The sequence below is a fragment of the Sycon ciliatum genome, chromosome 8, assembly GCF_964019385.1.
Source record: "Sycon ciliatum chromosome 8, ocSycCili1.1, whole genome shotgun sequence".
NCBI lineage: Eukaryota > Metazoa > Porifera > Calcarea > Leucosolenida > Sycettidae > Sycon > Sycon ciliatum.
This window is the reverse complement of record NC_088650.1, coordinates 22,548,999-22,564,139: the sequence shown is the minus strand read 5'-3', so window position 1 is coordinate 22,564,139 and position 15,141 is coordinate 22,548,999. Positions and strand designations below refer to the sequence as shown.

General features: G+C 48.7%; 1 protein-coding gene across 1 annotated transcript; it reads right to left on the bottom strand.

Moving 5' to 3' along the window:
* Positions 1–1,829: 1,829 nt before the first annotated feature.
* LOC135822357 (uncharacterized) lies at positions 1,830–3,591 on the bottom strand. The gene has a single exon (XM_065335099.1). It carries the CDS (start codon positions 3,325–3,327, stop codon positions 1,972–1,974), a length of 1,356 nt encoding a protein of 451 aa, XP_065191171.1. The 5' UTR covers positions 3,328–3,591; the 3' UTR covers positions 1,830–1,971.
* Between the last annotated feature and the right edge of the window lie 11,550 nt (positions 3,592–15,141).

Sequence of the window (15,141 nt, the reverse complement as noted above, 5' to 3'; positions counted from 1 at the left end):
TGAGAAGTACAATAGGTCCACAGAGATTTGGAAGCAGTCAGGACAAACTAAATGAATCGAGAACGTTCCAATTTAGATTCACTTTCCAGGCGGATACTTGCTGTTGGATCGACTCTGTCAGAGATTGATAGCCCCATCCAGCTTTCTTCACTCTCACATTTTCTATCTACTTTGTGATGTGAATCGTCTTGCCTGAAATTGAATTTTTTTGAATACATGTACTGTATTAAAAATAGCAAAAACATGCACTTTTTCGCAGACTTTGATGACGACATGCGATAGCCATTGATCCCGCGCGCGCGACCCGCGGCCCGTGTCGTGACACGGCCGGGGTATATAGGGGCAGTACACTACCGGTAGTACCCTGGACCGGTTTAGAACCTGCACTGCTGTACCAGACTGAGGCTGCGTTTACCATGGTTTACACGGAGACGAAACGAAACGAAACGGAACGAAAACGGGCTGGCCTCGAATCGTTTTCAAACCGTTTACACGAGAACGGCAAATCGTTTTGAACCGTTCACACGAAAACGGAAAACGGGCGATCAGGCTGGAGTTAGCACGTGCTGGCTTGGCGCAAGGGCGGGAAGTAACACGTTAGTTGGAGTTGGTACGTGCAGGTGGTCGCAAAGGTCAGGTATTTCCCGCGAAATATAGTCCTGCGCGGAATGGTTTCCATGACCGCGCTCCGTTTCCAATCGTTTTCACTGTTTTCACCGTTTACACGAGAACGAAAACGTTTTGAAAACGTTTTGAAAACGTTTCAAAACACTTTGAAGTGCGTTTCCATTTCGTTCCGTTTAGGTATCGTTTTCGGGCGTTGTCGTGTAAACGATAGTAGTAAACGCAACGATTTCGTTCCGTTTAGGTCCTACTTCGTTGTCGTGTAAACGCAAATCGTTTTCAATCGTTGTCGTGTAAACGCAGCCCGAGTCTGATTGGACAGGGAGTCTTTTCCTCACCCTGCAGCAGACCTGGTACGATGTAATAGCAGGGAATTCCCGGTGTGTGTTATCGCGGCCCAGGACATGTTGTACCCCTCGTCCACCACAAACAGGGCACTATTCAAGAGGCAGCAGCCCAGTTCGGCTTTCCGATCACGCCTCCAATGCATCACATCATCTCGTCCTCTCCTCTCGAGTCACGACAACATCCTGAGTCGTATTCTTTATAAAGCCCGGCACCACGCTCCGTAGTCTGCACATAATAATCCAGTTGGTCATTGCAGTCGTCAAAGTCGTCCATAGCTCCTCAAGTTGAAAATGACATGACTGTTACCTCACCGCAAAGCGCCTAACCCAACGTCTGTAGGGCCTTCCCTATCAAAATAATAATTCTACTACTACTACTACTACCCCTACTTACAGGATCGTTCGCTGCGGCGTGGCATACATTCTGTGAATTGACTTTCGGCCTTGGTCCAAGTCGTTGCGGTCCTATGAGGCATGTGGGTGCCTTATCGGGCAGAGTGGTCACCTTGACAGGTTTTCATTGTAAAGTCTTATTTTTTTACAACAACAACAACAACAACAACAACAACAACAACAACAACAACAACAACAACAACAACAACAACAACAACAACAACAACAACAACAACAACAACAAAAACAAAAACAACAACAACAACAACAACAACAACAACAACAACAACAACAACAACAACAACAACAACAACAACAACAACAACAACAACAACAACAAAAACAAAAACAACAACAACAACAAAAACAAAAACAACAACAACAACAACAACAACAACAACAACAACAACAACCGGGATTTTGATCATGAAACCGTCAGCGCAATGACATGAACAAGGACACTAGTAAAACAGACCGTCATGGCCAAACTTGCAACCCTGTAAGCGGGTTAATAAAGTGCTAGCCATTGAAGAGTTCGTTAGTTAGGCATGATGAATCCTGCATTGCCTGCAGCATGGGCATGCAGAGCACCAACGCAGCAAACTTTTTACGTTTCTTGCTGTTTCGCCCCTTTCTTCTTCTCATGCTCGGCCATAGCAGCTGCCAGAGGTACCAGGAGAGGGTCATCCGGCAGGGTCCAATCCTTTGCGGCTGCACTTTTGGAACTTGCCAACTTTGAGCTACCCAACGATGTAGACTTGTAAAGAGCCGCACTCGTACTCGCTGGCGCAGTGCTGCTGCTGCTGCCTAGGCTGCTAGCAGGATCTGCTGCACTTATATCAGTATTGCCTAGCAGTTTAGGTGCATTGGCTGCCCAGGCTGACGCCAGCTCTGGTGTGCTTTTGCATACATTCAGTAACTGTTTCAACTGCTGCTTGTAATTGTCTCGCAGCCTCTGTTGATCGGCAAGCTTATCCGATACTTCCTGGAGCTCCTGCATTGCCTTTTGCTTCAGCTGTTTGAGCTCTTCTGTTTTACTAGTTCTCTTAGACCGGCAGTTTTGAGCGTAACCTCGATTCTTCAGGGTCCTACGTCGTTGTTTAAGAAGAGCGATTGTGGGCCGGTCCATGCCACGCAGACGCTTATTCAAGTCCCTGACGGGCATCATTACAAGTTCGCGCTCGCTCAGTCCACAGTGCAACGTCATTCTCTGCACCGCCAGCACACGCCGTGCCACTGCGCTGTCATCCTCTTCGTCACCATCGTCAACAGGGTTCCCTGAGCCATCACTATCTTCCTCTGCAATACTATGTAGAACGGTTTCCTGTGCGCCCTGTGGAGGCTGTGCCATGACATTACTTCTTCCCATCGGTTTAGGCTTCTTTGCAACGCTTGTAGTTACTGCACTCCCGACTTTGCGCTTACCAGCTATCAGTTTCTCAGCCTGTTTGGATGGTGTACCATCAGCTGGCCTAGATGAGCTACGTGCAGCACTCAGCGTGGAACCATTCGATGCGCTCGTCTGGCCTTGTGTAGATTGCTGGCCAAGATCTAGGTGCGGCAATGCAATGGCTGGCTTGAATGCGGTCCACGGCGCAGCACAATGTGTCTTGACCCTGGGCTCCTCCTCAACATCCTCAGGTGCAGGTAATGTCGATGCTGCTTCTGCTGCAGCTACTGACGGCAGTACGATAGGGGCACTGGCAGAAGCGGTGCGGTACGTATTTCTCTCAACTCCACCGGTCAGCATCGTGGACCGTGCAGGGCTGGGCACACTGGAGTCTTCTGCACAGGACGCAGTCCGAGTCGTGCTATGAGTCTCCATGCGACTGAGCGCTCCCGGCATATCTCTTGATGACCGGTGTTTGGGCACATGCATTAGCTGGGGAACTGGTGGCTCTAACTCACCACCCAATCGCGCCTTGCTGGATGTGTACACATGGGAATCGTCCAGTGACGCCATTGTCGCCACCAAGAAAGTAAATAGTTGGCTCACCTCTCACTCGCCTCCGTGAACGGTTCAGGGCGAGAACGCTTCCGAAGAGGGCAAACTGGGCTTATGTTTGAATGGAGGTCCTGCCAACCCTGGGCCCCATCCGTGCATATGGAGCACGGGAGGCGATGGAAACCTGTCCACTCGCTATCGCGCTCACTGACTCTGTCGACGACGTCGAGCCACGGTACTCTCTCTCGGCTGGTGACGAAGCGAAAAACTTCAAAAGCAGGAAACTGCTGAGCAACGACGAAAAATAAGTCGTTCACTGCGAACCAGTACATCATACTATTACTACATGATCATTCTGTAGTCTGTACAGTCTCCGCCGCGCCATTTTTTCTCAGACTGGATAGCAGCTGATGCTAGTGATCATGGTGATCACGGTTAGGTCGGTGATAGTAGATCTACTAGTACTAGTCTAGTAGTAGGGCCATGTACTTGACCTGCTACTACACTCTACAGACAGTACAGCGTGCAGGTAACCGCGGCTAGGCTAGACACAATGCTAACCCGACCGGCCTCAGTGTGTATCCGCGGGAAATCCAAGTCCGTGCCTTGTACCCAACTAGTTAGTTCCTTGCAGATCTACCATCTGCCAATGCTACAAGTACAACCCCATGGCCAAGCAATGGTGGATCGCTAGTGCCAAATCGACTCATGAACCGGCTTTCTGGATAGAGACTGTGACGTTCAATCCTGCACGCGTGGCACAGGCCGCAAAGTTAGTTCAAGAGATGTATGCATGGTCATATGCAAAATTGGACGGCAAAATTCAGGGGGGGGGGGGTGGCGGGCGGGGCGGGGGGCGGGGCATAGGCATACACAAGTAACACAACAACACAACACTTCCCACCGCACCGCCATGTACATTACACTGTACACTGTCCAGTACAGTCGCTGTACAGTACACAGCACGGGGCAAGCCGAAGTAATAACCGACACTCTCACTGTAGGAATGGACTCAGCTGGAGAGCCAAGGTTTAATTTATACAAAAGAGAAAGACCAAGGAACTACAAGTTACGCTATACTGTCCACTAACACCACCAGTTACTAAACAATCAGCTCATGCGATAACATTGCACGACACTGACCGACGGTACTGACGTTCTACAACTTACTGGCTAACAGCTCTAGCACATCATACAGCGAAACGATCGTCGTGTGAAACTGCTGCTTGTTACCGCTGCTTATTGTCCAACTAAATTGTCATAGTCGAAGTACAGTGCTGTTTTACTGAGGCGTTCGGTTTTTCATGATTCTTGTTCGCATAGCTTCCCCTTGTATTGATCTTCGCATCTTTTGAGCCACACAAGTTGTGTGGACTGTTGCTTTGCGTTCTTGAATCGTGGTTTGACCGTATTGTCCAATGGTCTTGCCAGTATCGTCATCGACATGCATGAACATCCGCCAACGTCCTTCACAGCTGAGACTTTCAGCTCGTGCTTATCTTGGTTGCGCTCACCTTCCCCTCCTTATATTATTTCTATTACTTAGAGAACCTTCCAAGTTGGAAGGCTGTTGGAGTGCGCATCCAAGATGTGCTAGAGCTGTTAGCCAGTAAGTTGTAGAACGTCAGTACCGTCGGTCAGTGTCGTGCAATGTTATCGCATGAGCTGATTGTTTAGTAACTGGTGGTGTTAGTGGACAGTATAGCGTAACTTGTAGTTCCTTGGTCTTTCTCTTTTGTATAAACTCTCACTGTACTGTGGGATTTCCAGCATACCATTACGTAACCTTGAAAGAGTCGACCTGGGACAGAACGGTCGCGACTCGCTGGTATGTCTACAGTCATGGTAGCTGATCACAGATCAGTATGGGCAAGAGTACCGTGATAAGTCATAACCATGGGGGTTAAATCCGTTGATCCCCGAGCTGCAGAGAGTGCTCAATGACATTGAGTCAATAGCACATACAGTGTAGCAGACTCAGCGGAGGACGTTCAGGTTGGTTGTAACTCTGAGTTTCATGCCGCTAGGCATTCATCAGACAACTGTGAACTGATCGTCCTCCGCTGAGACTGCTACAGATGTATAGCCATGTAATATGGGTCTGGCGTTATGTATTCTTGGTATGACTATGGGTTGTGTTTTGTTGTTCAGGTTTACAGAATGTCGCTCTACATGTAGGTCGTACGTAATCCGATAACAAGACACTTCTACACGTCATTCTCTTTGCCCATGGATAACCTTGAAGACCGGTCAAAGCGCTCAGTGATTATGCGGGTGCTGCGTCTTCTGACTGGTTCGTACTCCACAGCTCTCCCACACGTACACACCAGGTCCACCAGATCTTCTTAGAGTGTCTTGCTTCGCGCAATCAGGAGACCGCAATGTCATGACATTGTATGGATAATCGGCCCCTGAAGCACACTCACACACTTGTACTTGTTGCTCACTGCCAAAACTGGTCAGGTGGGTCTCCCCGGAAGAAGGTTGCTAAATCAGAGTGGATCTGATATAAGCTTCACTAGCATCATTGATTACACAAAAGCCAGAAGCAGTCCATGGTTAGCAGGTATGTATACTTCAAATGGAAAGTATATGAACCCTGGAACCAATAAACACACACACACACACACTTCCACTGTACATGTACTAGCACAAAGCACTGGTAGTCGACGGCCATGGACATGGTGCTATACACGATGTTTCATAGTCACCATGGTCCATTTAGTGGACAGCTTACTTGCAAGTACACTACTTCCTGGTAAAGTCAGGGAGCCCTACACATACCGGTATTTGTAGGGCTCCTTGGTTAAACGAAAAAGGGCGAGAGAACTGAACATTGGTTGGTTGGTTGGTTTTTATTTTACTTCGCACATTCAAACGTGATGATGAGTACCAGGCAGGACTTGAACCAGGTACCTCTATCTCAATCATGATCTTTGACCAACCCAATGTGCCTGCCTGGCAGTAATATACAGTAAAACCTGTAACTAAAGACCACCGTGACTAGCGACCAGCCTGGTACTACCGACCACTTCGCCAGGCACGGAAGGTCTCACATTCAAAATGCACTGTGACTAGCGACTACCTGCTGAACGCGACCAGCGACCGCCTTTTCCTGTCCCAAAGACAATTTTTGACCCGTAACTAGTGACCGCGATGTAGGAAATCAAATGTTGCTCGAAGCTCCTTCTTCAAATTTTCCTGATTTTCCATGGTCCTGAAAGGAATCTTTCGATACTACAGCTGAACAAATGAACGCAGGTAATTTTGGCTGTGGAGTCGGTGTGGACTGCACTACACCTGTCAAAATTTCAAGCGCTGTCAAGAAAAAACATGATAGGAAACGTCTTGGAGAGCGCATCGAAAGCGCTCTCTGATCGATGTTACTACTCGGAGGAGAAACGAAGACTGGGCGGCTCTGTCACCCCAGTCATACAGACGGATCGACGATGGCATCAAGGAATCCAGAAACAAAGCAGCACCACAAGGTCCTGATCCTGAAGGATCGCGTTCAAGCAATCGAGAAGTCACAACAAGGACAGTCGGTACGATTGATCGCATGAACACTTGAAATTTGAAGCCCAGCTCAAAACGAAACTTCCCCAGGGAACGTTTGACTCCTGGCTTCAGAAGTAGCAGCTGAATTTGAAGTCTGCAAAAAAATAATCTTCTCTCTCTCTCTCTGTCTCTCTCTCCATCTCTCCGTCTTTCTCTCCAAGTATTGTTTGACCTGAAATAAGAATGACATTGCGCAAGTCCTGGGGAATTGTATTAGCTGCATTTTGACATACATATCATATAATGGGATCCACATATGGTCACGCGGTGCAAACCTCTAACTAAAGACCACCTGCTTTTGCTTTTGCTGGCACCAAGGGGTGGTCGGTAGTCACGGGTTTTACTGTAGTAGTAAAGTAACACGGTATTTTCTCACTTCTGTTTCACAGCCTTCAGTCTGTCTATCTGTCTGTCTGCCTGGCTGTCTGTATGTCTAACTGTCTGTATGTTTTGTTTTTGTTCTTTTTTCTTAAGCTCCGCCGACCAGAGGTCTCGGCTTCATAGCTCCATGGACGCACCAAAGGGATATTGGGTAGGGAGGATTGTATTGCTCAGTGAGAAAAAAATAAGTTGAGTATTGATGTGAACGCTGTTAGACTTTTAAATTCAAGAGGAGACTGTCTGTGAGGAGAGATTATATCCAAGCAGGGTAGGACACTGTACCCTCTTACTCGCATATGCTATGAGTGGCCCAGTGCCAGTTCGTTCTGAGGAGATGGTGATAAGCTGCTGTCTTGAACTTTTGGATATTCTTTGGGTGAAATGGGTGGGGAATGATAGAGGAAGGCAGCTGGTTCCAAATTGGGATGACGGAGTGGGGAAAGGCTTGGCTCACATTGTTCTGGGAATTGGCAGGAAGAACATTCTGTAACTGATGGGGCATTGGGGATGCGCGGTGGACAGTCGTACAGGCTGGCGGGCGAGGCGTGTGGTCCTGGGCTGGTGTGTCGGGGATGGAGCCATTCTCGAGAGAAGAGAGGGAGAATAATCGCAAAGGGCTTTATACAGAAGGCAGAGGGCAGCGATGGTGCGGCGAATTATGAGGCTAGGAAGCCAGCATTTCGGATGTATTGCCTTGATGGCTCGCTCCTGCACCCGGTCCAGCCGATTCAAGTGGGAAGGAGCTGCCCCCATCCAGGCAGTACTCCATAACCGGTCGGACAAAGGCTTTGTAGGTTCGAAGTCAGGCAGGAGTAGCCAGCAAGTGAAATGCCTTGCGCAACGCTCCAAGTCTCTGCGTTGCTCGGACTACAACAGTTCGGATATGCTGGCTGAATTTTAGCTGATGGTCAAACGTGACGCCGAGTACTTTGATGGAGGGCTGCTCCTCGACAGGAGTGCCATTGAAGACAATGGGGGGTATTGGCCAGTCTCGACGATGGTGGGAAATTGTAAGGGCCTGAGATTTGGCTGGCTCGAACTGCACTTTCCAATTCGAGCCCCAAATGGATACTAGGTCAACAGCAGCCTGGAGTACTCTAGCGTTGTCAGGAACAGCAGCGAGAGTTGCAATTTCGGCGTATAGGGTTGTGTCGTCGGCGAATGAGGCAAGGTTGGAGCCGATTGGGAGGTGGTCTTCAAGGTCGTTGACGTAGACCAAGAATAAGGCGGGGCCCAGAATACTGCCCTGTGGCACTCCAGCCTTAACTGGCCGTCTGGCTGATGTCTGGCCGGAGATGAGGACTTGAAGTGTGCGGTTGCAGAGGTAGTCTTGGAGCCACCGATGCAGGTCTCCCGAGATGCCATACACTCCAGCCTTGTGCAATACACCAGTGTGAGACAGCCGGTCAAATGCTCCAGCAATGTCGATGGCCAGCACTCGAGAAGCTCCTTTATCTCCTGCGGTGTGCACCCACTGGTGGTGGAGAGCAGTCAGCAGGTCTGCTGCACTGTGGCCGCGACGGAAGCCAAATTGCCGTTCTGACAGGACGTGATTCGTCTCCATGAAGTTGCTGATTGCCCTGTTGACTATGGTCTCCATGATCTTGGAGAGGATGCTCAGTAACGACACTGGTCGATAGTTTGATGGCGACGATTTAGACTTGCGCTTGTGAACTGGAACTACGTTTGCAACCTTCCACTGTTGTGGCTGGATGCCGGAGCGAAGACAGCATGTAAATAGCTTTGAAAGCGGCCGTGCCAATTCTGCAGAGCAAGCTTTCAAGACGCGGGCAGGTATCCCATCTGGACCAGTGGTCTTGGTGGGGTTGAGCTGGCGGAGAGTTCGCTCGACTGTGGTCTCGCGAAACCGGACGGTGCAGAGGTTGCGGTCAGTACGTGGTCGGACGTGAGGAAATGGAGCGGATAGGTCGTCTGCCCTAGACTGCATTTGTTGGCGAAGTGTTCGGCCATGCACTTTGCTTTGCTGCCGTTGGTGCCGTGCTCCGTACCATCGGTGCTGCGGAGAGTAGGTGGGGATGGGCTGTTTGCGTGGCCAGAGGCCTTCTTGATGGTTCGCCACCATTCACCAGACGCCATACACCCAGAGGCTAACTTCTGCGCCAGGCGTGCTGTGAATGCCTGCTTGGCAGTTGCCAGACAATGGTTAGCTGAGTGCTTGGCGACATTGTAACGGGCTTGCAGCTGGGCACTTGACCGGTCGGCGGGGAGTCTCCTCCATGCTCTTTGTTTCTGTGCTACAGCCTCAGTGCATTCCGGTGTCCACCAAGCCTGAGGGGTTATATGGTTTCATGCACAACTGCTTAGACGGTATGTATCGGTGCATTCCTTCCAGAATATTCTGGGTCAAGTGCATACACATTGCATCAGGATCATCACCGACAGTGGACTGCCACTCTGTTGTTCTAAAGAAGCGGCGGAGTCTGTCCCAGTCTGCGCGTTGGTAACGCCAGACAGTTCTGGTGACTGGCGGTTCCTCTGCCGTGCTTACATGAAATGTCTTTCTGTCTGGCTGTTTAGCTGTCCGCCCATATGTCTCTCTCAGGCCTCCTGTGTCCTCTCTCTCTCTCTCTCTCTCTCTCTCTCTCTCTCTCTCTCTCTCTCTCTCTCTCTCTCTCTCTCTCTCTCTCTCTCTCTCTCTCTCTCTCTCTCTCTCTATCTATCTCTCTCTCTCTCTCTCTCTCTCTCTCTCTCTCCCTCTCCCTCACCCTCTCCCTCGAATGCGTATAGTCCGTGCATATAAACAACATAGACGCATGGTTATACGAGAATGCAAGGAGATGAAGTTCAGAATTTAGGATTGGAAGACATCCCTGTTCTCTCTGAAGTTACAGAAATCTGTCTGACATGCAGCTAAGTGTTGATGCAACTGTTAGAGTGACTCAGTATGTCAAAGACCGAGTCGACCGTGTCCTGAACACAAACTTGCGATGGAGCGGACATAGAAGGCGGGAGAACTCAGACTGTGCAGTTGATACTCACGGAGTTTGCAGAAACTAGCTTGCGAGCGTGAAGGGTAGAGCTGCTATGGCGCATTCACTGAGACGGTTGACGAGACGCACTTCGGTGGGGGGGGGGGGGGGGTGTTCCAGAGGACGGCACCACAGTGCGATGGATGGGATGTCCCTGCTGTAGACCGGGCTAGCGGGAGGCACGAACCCTGACCGGTGGTGGTTCCCGGAGCACTTTGGAACTTGCCCTGGAGGGCTGGGCTGGCGCGATTATACTGGCAACGCCACACAGACCTCATCAAAGTCTGTTTGTGCAGCTCCTGAACGCTGCAGGGCTCAAAGCTGTCTGTCCGTCTGGATGTCTCTGTCTCTGCCTCTCTCTCTCTCTCTCTCTCTCTCTCTCTCTCTCTCTCTCTCTCTCTCTCTCTCTCTCTTTCTTTGTGTCTTCTGTGTGTCGGTATGTCTGTCTGTTTGTCTGTCTGTCTGCCTGCCTGCCTGCCTGCCTGCCTGCCTGCCTGCCTGTCTGTCTGTCTGTCTGTCTGTCTGTCTGTCTGTCTGTCTGTCTGTCTGTCTGTCTGTCTGTCTGTCTGTCTGTCTGTCTCTGTCTCTCTCTGTCTGTCTGTCTGTCTGTCTGTCTGCCTCTCTCTCTCTCTCTCTCTCTCTCTCTCTCTCTCTCTCTCTCTCTCTCTCTCTCTCTCTCTCTCTCTCTCTCACTCTCTCTAATTGCAGAAGAAGGTGCTACTCCAAACATTGGAGCTCGTTCTTCCTGCCGGCTGACCGACACTTGACTGACTCACGACTTCAATGCTTGACCGTCCACTCGGTAGATCTGCAAGGAAGCAGGAAATGACAGCGTTGCGAATGATAAACGGGCCTCAGCTTGCGTGCAATGAACAGTGGATGATGAAAAAACATGCGGGGACGACAACAGGTGTGATCGAGATAGTTAAATTCTTGTCACGCGTTCGAGATATCAGAAACCAGGAGGGTGAGCGGAGCAGGAAAGGACACTGCTCCAATGGAGACTGGATGCATTTTATCGGAAAGAATGTCTACGACTGCGTGGTTGGGTTGTGATGTCCATAGGGAGTGATTTGTAAGCGGTGAGAGAACTGTTGATGGGGAATCGCGGTGGCTGCTTGTGGTGTACCAGTCAATGGAGTACTAGTAGTAGGTCCTGTTCTGTCGAAAGGTATACAGGTGTATGGTTGGTGTTGATGTTATAGTAGAAGACGTGGTTGTTGCAGATGTGGTGGAGAGGTTTTGGTGGTGGATGTCCCATGCTAGTAGAGCTTGCTTATCAAGGAGTCGTGAGCTATGGTTAGGGAGGTTTGCATGATGCAGGAGGGAACTGTCGTGAACTGGTGCAAAGAGGGGAATCCGAAGGCAGATGCGTATAGCACAGCGCTAAGTTCTCTGCAGTGTGTACCGCTGTTGCTGAGTGGTGAAAGAGAGGGAAAAGCTGCCATATTCGAGAACAGGTCGGATGTATAGAAGAGGTTGGTGCGACTTCGGCGATAGTAGGGGAAGAGTGTGTTGCTCCCTACATGGGAGCTCGCGTCGGATGTACATGTATGCTGTACTAAACTGATAACAAGCTGGAAGTGTACATCGTGCCACGTGTCATGTGGAGTTGGTGTAGTACACGCAACGTCTTGGCTTTGTTGGTAGTCTCACTGTGTGCATGATGTGTGGAGTCCGCCGCATATCGTCTTCCAGTGTTAGGCCAAGGTGCCTATGTTGGTGGACCAGTTGTAACGGGGTCGAGTGGAGGGTGATGTGGATGATGTGTTGGGGTTGGAAGGAAAGGACGGCGATGTTCGTGGTGTTGACAAGGATATTTCAATCGTTCAACCATTGTCCCTGCCGCGTCAATGGCGCGTTGGACTCGGAGGAATGTAGCTGATAGATCATCTGATAGATCCCTTGACACAGTGATGCGTTGTCATGAGAGCTGTGTTATACGCAAACTGACTGCATTATTTTGGTATGCAAGGAGGCAGCAATATTATGCCTGCTGCAGCCGATCTGACATGGCTTTGCGCCTCAAGTACTGCTATGATGTACGAATGTACTTTAACCAGTTGGCTTTGAGAGCCGCTTGGAAACTTCACATTTCTGCATATTTTCATGTTCATTGGATTGGTTCGTAGCTTCAATTCTACTCACGCAATCGTCACAAGCTTATGCTTCCTGGATCTACACTGTACTGGGGCTAAACCTTTAGTCTGTCCTGGGCTATGATGCCGGTGAAAGTGCTCGAAAGCTACACAGAGAACGCCATTTCGGCCCCGTGAGTGTCCTGCTGCCAAGCTACTCCACACAAATCAGTAGTCAACTGCATAATTATTATACCGGTGCTGATTGCATGTATGCTTGCAGTGAAAGGACTTAGGTTAGACAGACCGAGAGCGCGCAGGACAGGTGGGGAGAAGAGGAAGTATTCGTGTTCTGTCGTCAGTGTCGATGCCAAATATGTACAATGTACAATGTAGGTGCGAGGACAATGGAAATGTTCATTGTCATTCCCTTTCGGCATGTTGCTAACTGAGAGTACAATGACATTGTACTCTCAGTTAGTATGTACATGTAGCACCGATACATGTAGTAACATGACATTGTATAGCCCTCCCCACCTACGGATGCACTAACCAGTGTCGCTCAGTACAAATGTACATTGTGTAAAATTCGTACTCTTCTTGTTCGACACCTCGAGACGAATCTTAGATTCTTTAGTCGTTCTTGCATTTTTCACATGTCAAGTGCCAGTACATGTACATTTTACTTGTCATGCTCAACTTGTTCTCCTGTACTCGGTGCACAAAGGGTTCGAGCTTGAGTGTCTACCTTCACACTTGAAATGGACAATGTTTTCTTTCGCTAATCAAATTATTTGACTGTAATGCTATGCACAAGAGGCCTAGAGGCCCTACTTCGTTGCCAGGATCCGAGTTGATGCGACATGCAATGCAAATCAGGGCATTGGTCACACTTCTAATCACGTTTCCAGGACAGTTGCAGTCAAAGTATTGCACTCTAGTCAGGGGTGCATTTAACTCGACGCTGGAATCACATGATAGACTCAGACTGCCTATACCTAGCTGACCACATAGGCACGCAATAGGAAAGCTAAGCAGTGGTGAGAGGTTTGGGAAAAGTGATCGAAGCAAGCGCTGAACTCTACTATGACTCATATGAGCTGATCAAGTACAGTAATCAGTATGTATACACTTCAAAATTGAAAAGTGCATGTGGCATTTTGTGGCCGTGCCATTCTAACTTCTCTGCATCTTTTCATGGCACGAACAGGGTCTAATTTCATTATCACATCTAACTGGCAAACTCTGTGCAGATATGCGGACTGAGTGATTTCCAACATGACCATGTACCGTGTCTGAGAAGAACGCGGAGGCTATTGCTTGTACATACACAGGTACTGGCGATGCACATTTCCATACCACAACAGTTGTCAACCTAGAAAGTTCGAAGCTTCAAGCTGTCCGGTGATTGACTCATCCAGTACCTCTGTCACCTAATTGCCTGACTACAAGTCCGGCGGCGATGTGCAGAAACGGAGAATGGCTAAGATACCAATACGTGTGCATCACAACAGTCTCGACAGCCTCCAACCCAAAAACAGTCTTATTTTTTTGCAATACACTAGCCTTCCTGGTTACCCACAGTCCATGGCTACAAAACAAGTTAAAAGCGACGTACAAAATATACATAGCCATAGGAGATACATGTACATGTACATTAGTCAGTGGCGAGAAAACTCTTTTATACATGTAGGAAGTAATCTAAGGAAAAATACAAAAATTGGCTTTACTTGACTGTGTGGATTGCGTCGGTGTTCACACTTATGCCGACATAGGAAGTAACACAATCATTGCCCGAGATACTGCAGGCTAGTGTAGCTGTGTCACAATACAGTAAAACCTGTCAAGGCGACCACTCGGATAAGGCGACCACCTGTCCTAGAAGACCACTGCAACCAGGACCAAGAGATGCCTTTTCCAGTCAATTAACCCTGGATAAGGCGACCACCTGCTGACAGAGACCACATTTTGAAGGTCCCTTGAGCGGTCGTGTTAGACAGGTATCACTGTATATGCGAAGACAGCCATTGCAACAGGCTATAAGTAAAGACGGAACATTGCTCATAAATGTACAATTAAACCTACATGTCCGCAGTATGGGAATCCTTCCTAAAGTATATAAATACAACCGCCTCCTACTACACACTTCTGAAGTACAATTAGAAGCAAGTACACGCGTTCCATTGCTCTGGTTTTCACGTTGGTATGAAGTGAACGATCCTATCACCATGCCAGCACGAGTGATGTTTGATAAAACCTCGGATGTTGAGCCAATAGTAAAGTAAAGAGAAAAGGACCTATAAGTAAAGTTACTAGTTCAATGTCACAATATCCTTGTCAGTTTTGTGCCTTGTTGTCGCACTATCTGACCTTGGTGGACTGTAAGTTGTATACATGTAACTAGTAACTTATACATGTAGGTCCTTTTTCTCTTTTCATAGTGATGATGTTTGACCACGACTATATGAACAAGGCTACAACATCACGAGCATGGTTATGATCGTATGGTATGTGGGTGAGTTGGTCATTTTTCATGCTTTCGCGTGGATTATTTCTTCGAGTTCACAGCGAGTTTTTCCAGACAGCTCACAGGGTGAGGCGAGAAACTCCCCGGGCGATCGCCAGGATTGCTAATCATTTTGAAGCGCACTGTAGTACCTGCGAGTTTTCCTGTGTTTTGTAGTGCAGTATGTTGTATCTACAGGTATCCTCGTGTCCAATCAGAAGTCTGCGACGTTAGAACTTCATTGCAACATCTCTCACTGAAGAGCACTAGTGAAAGACGTCAGAAATGATTCCTTGACTCTGACGCCATCGGAAGAGTA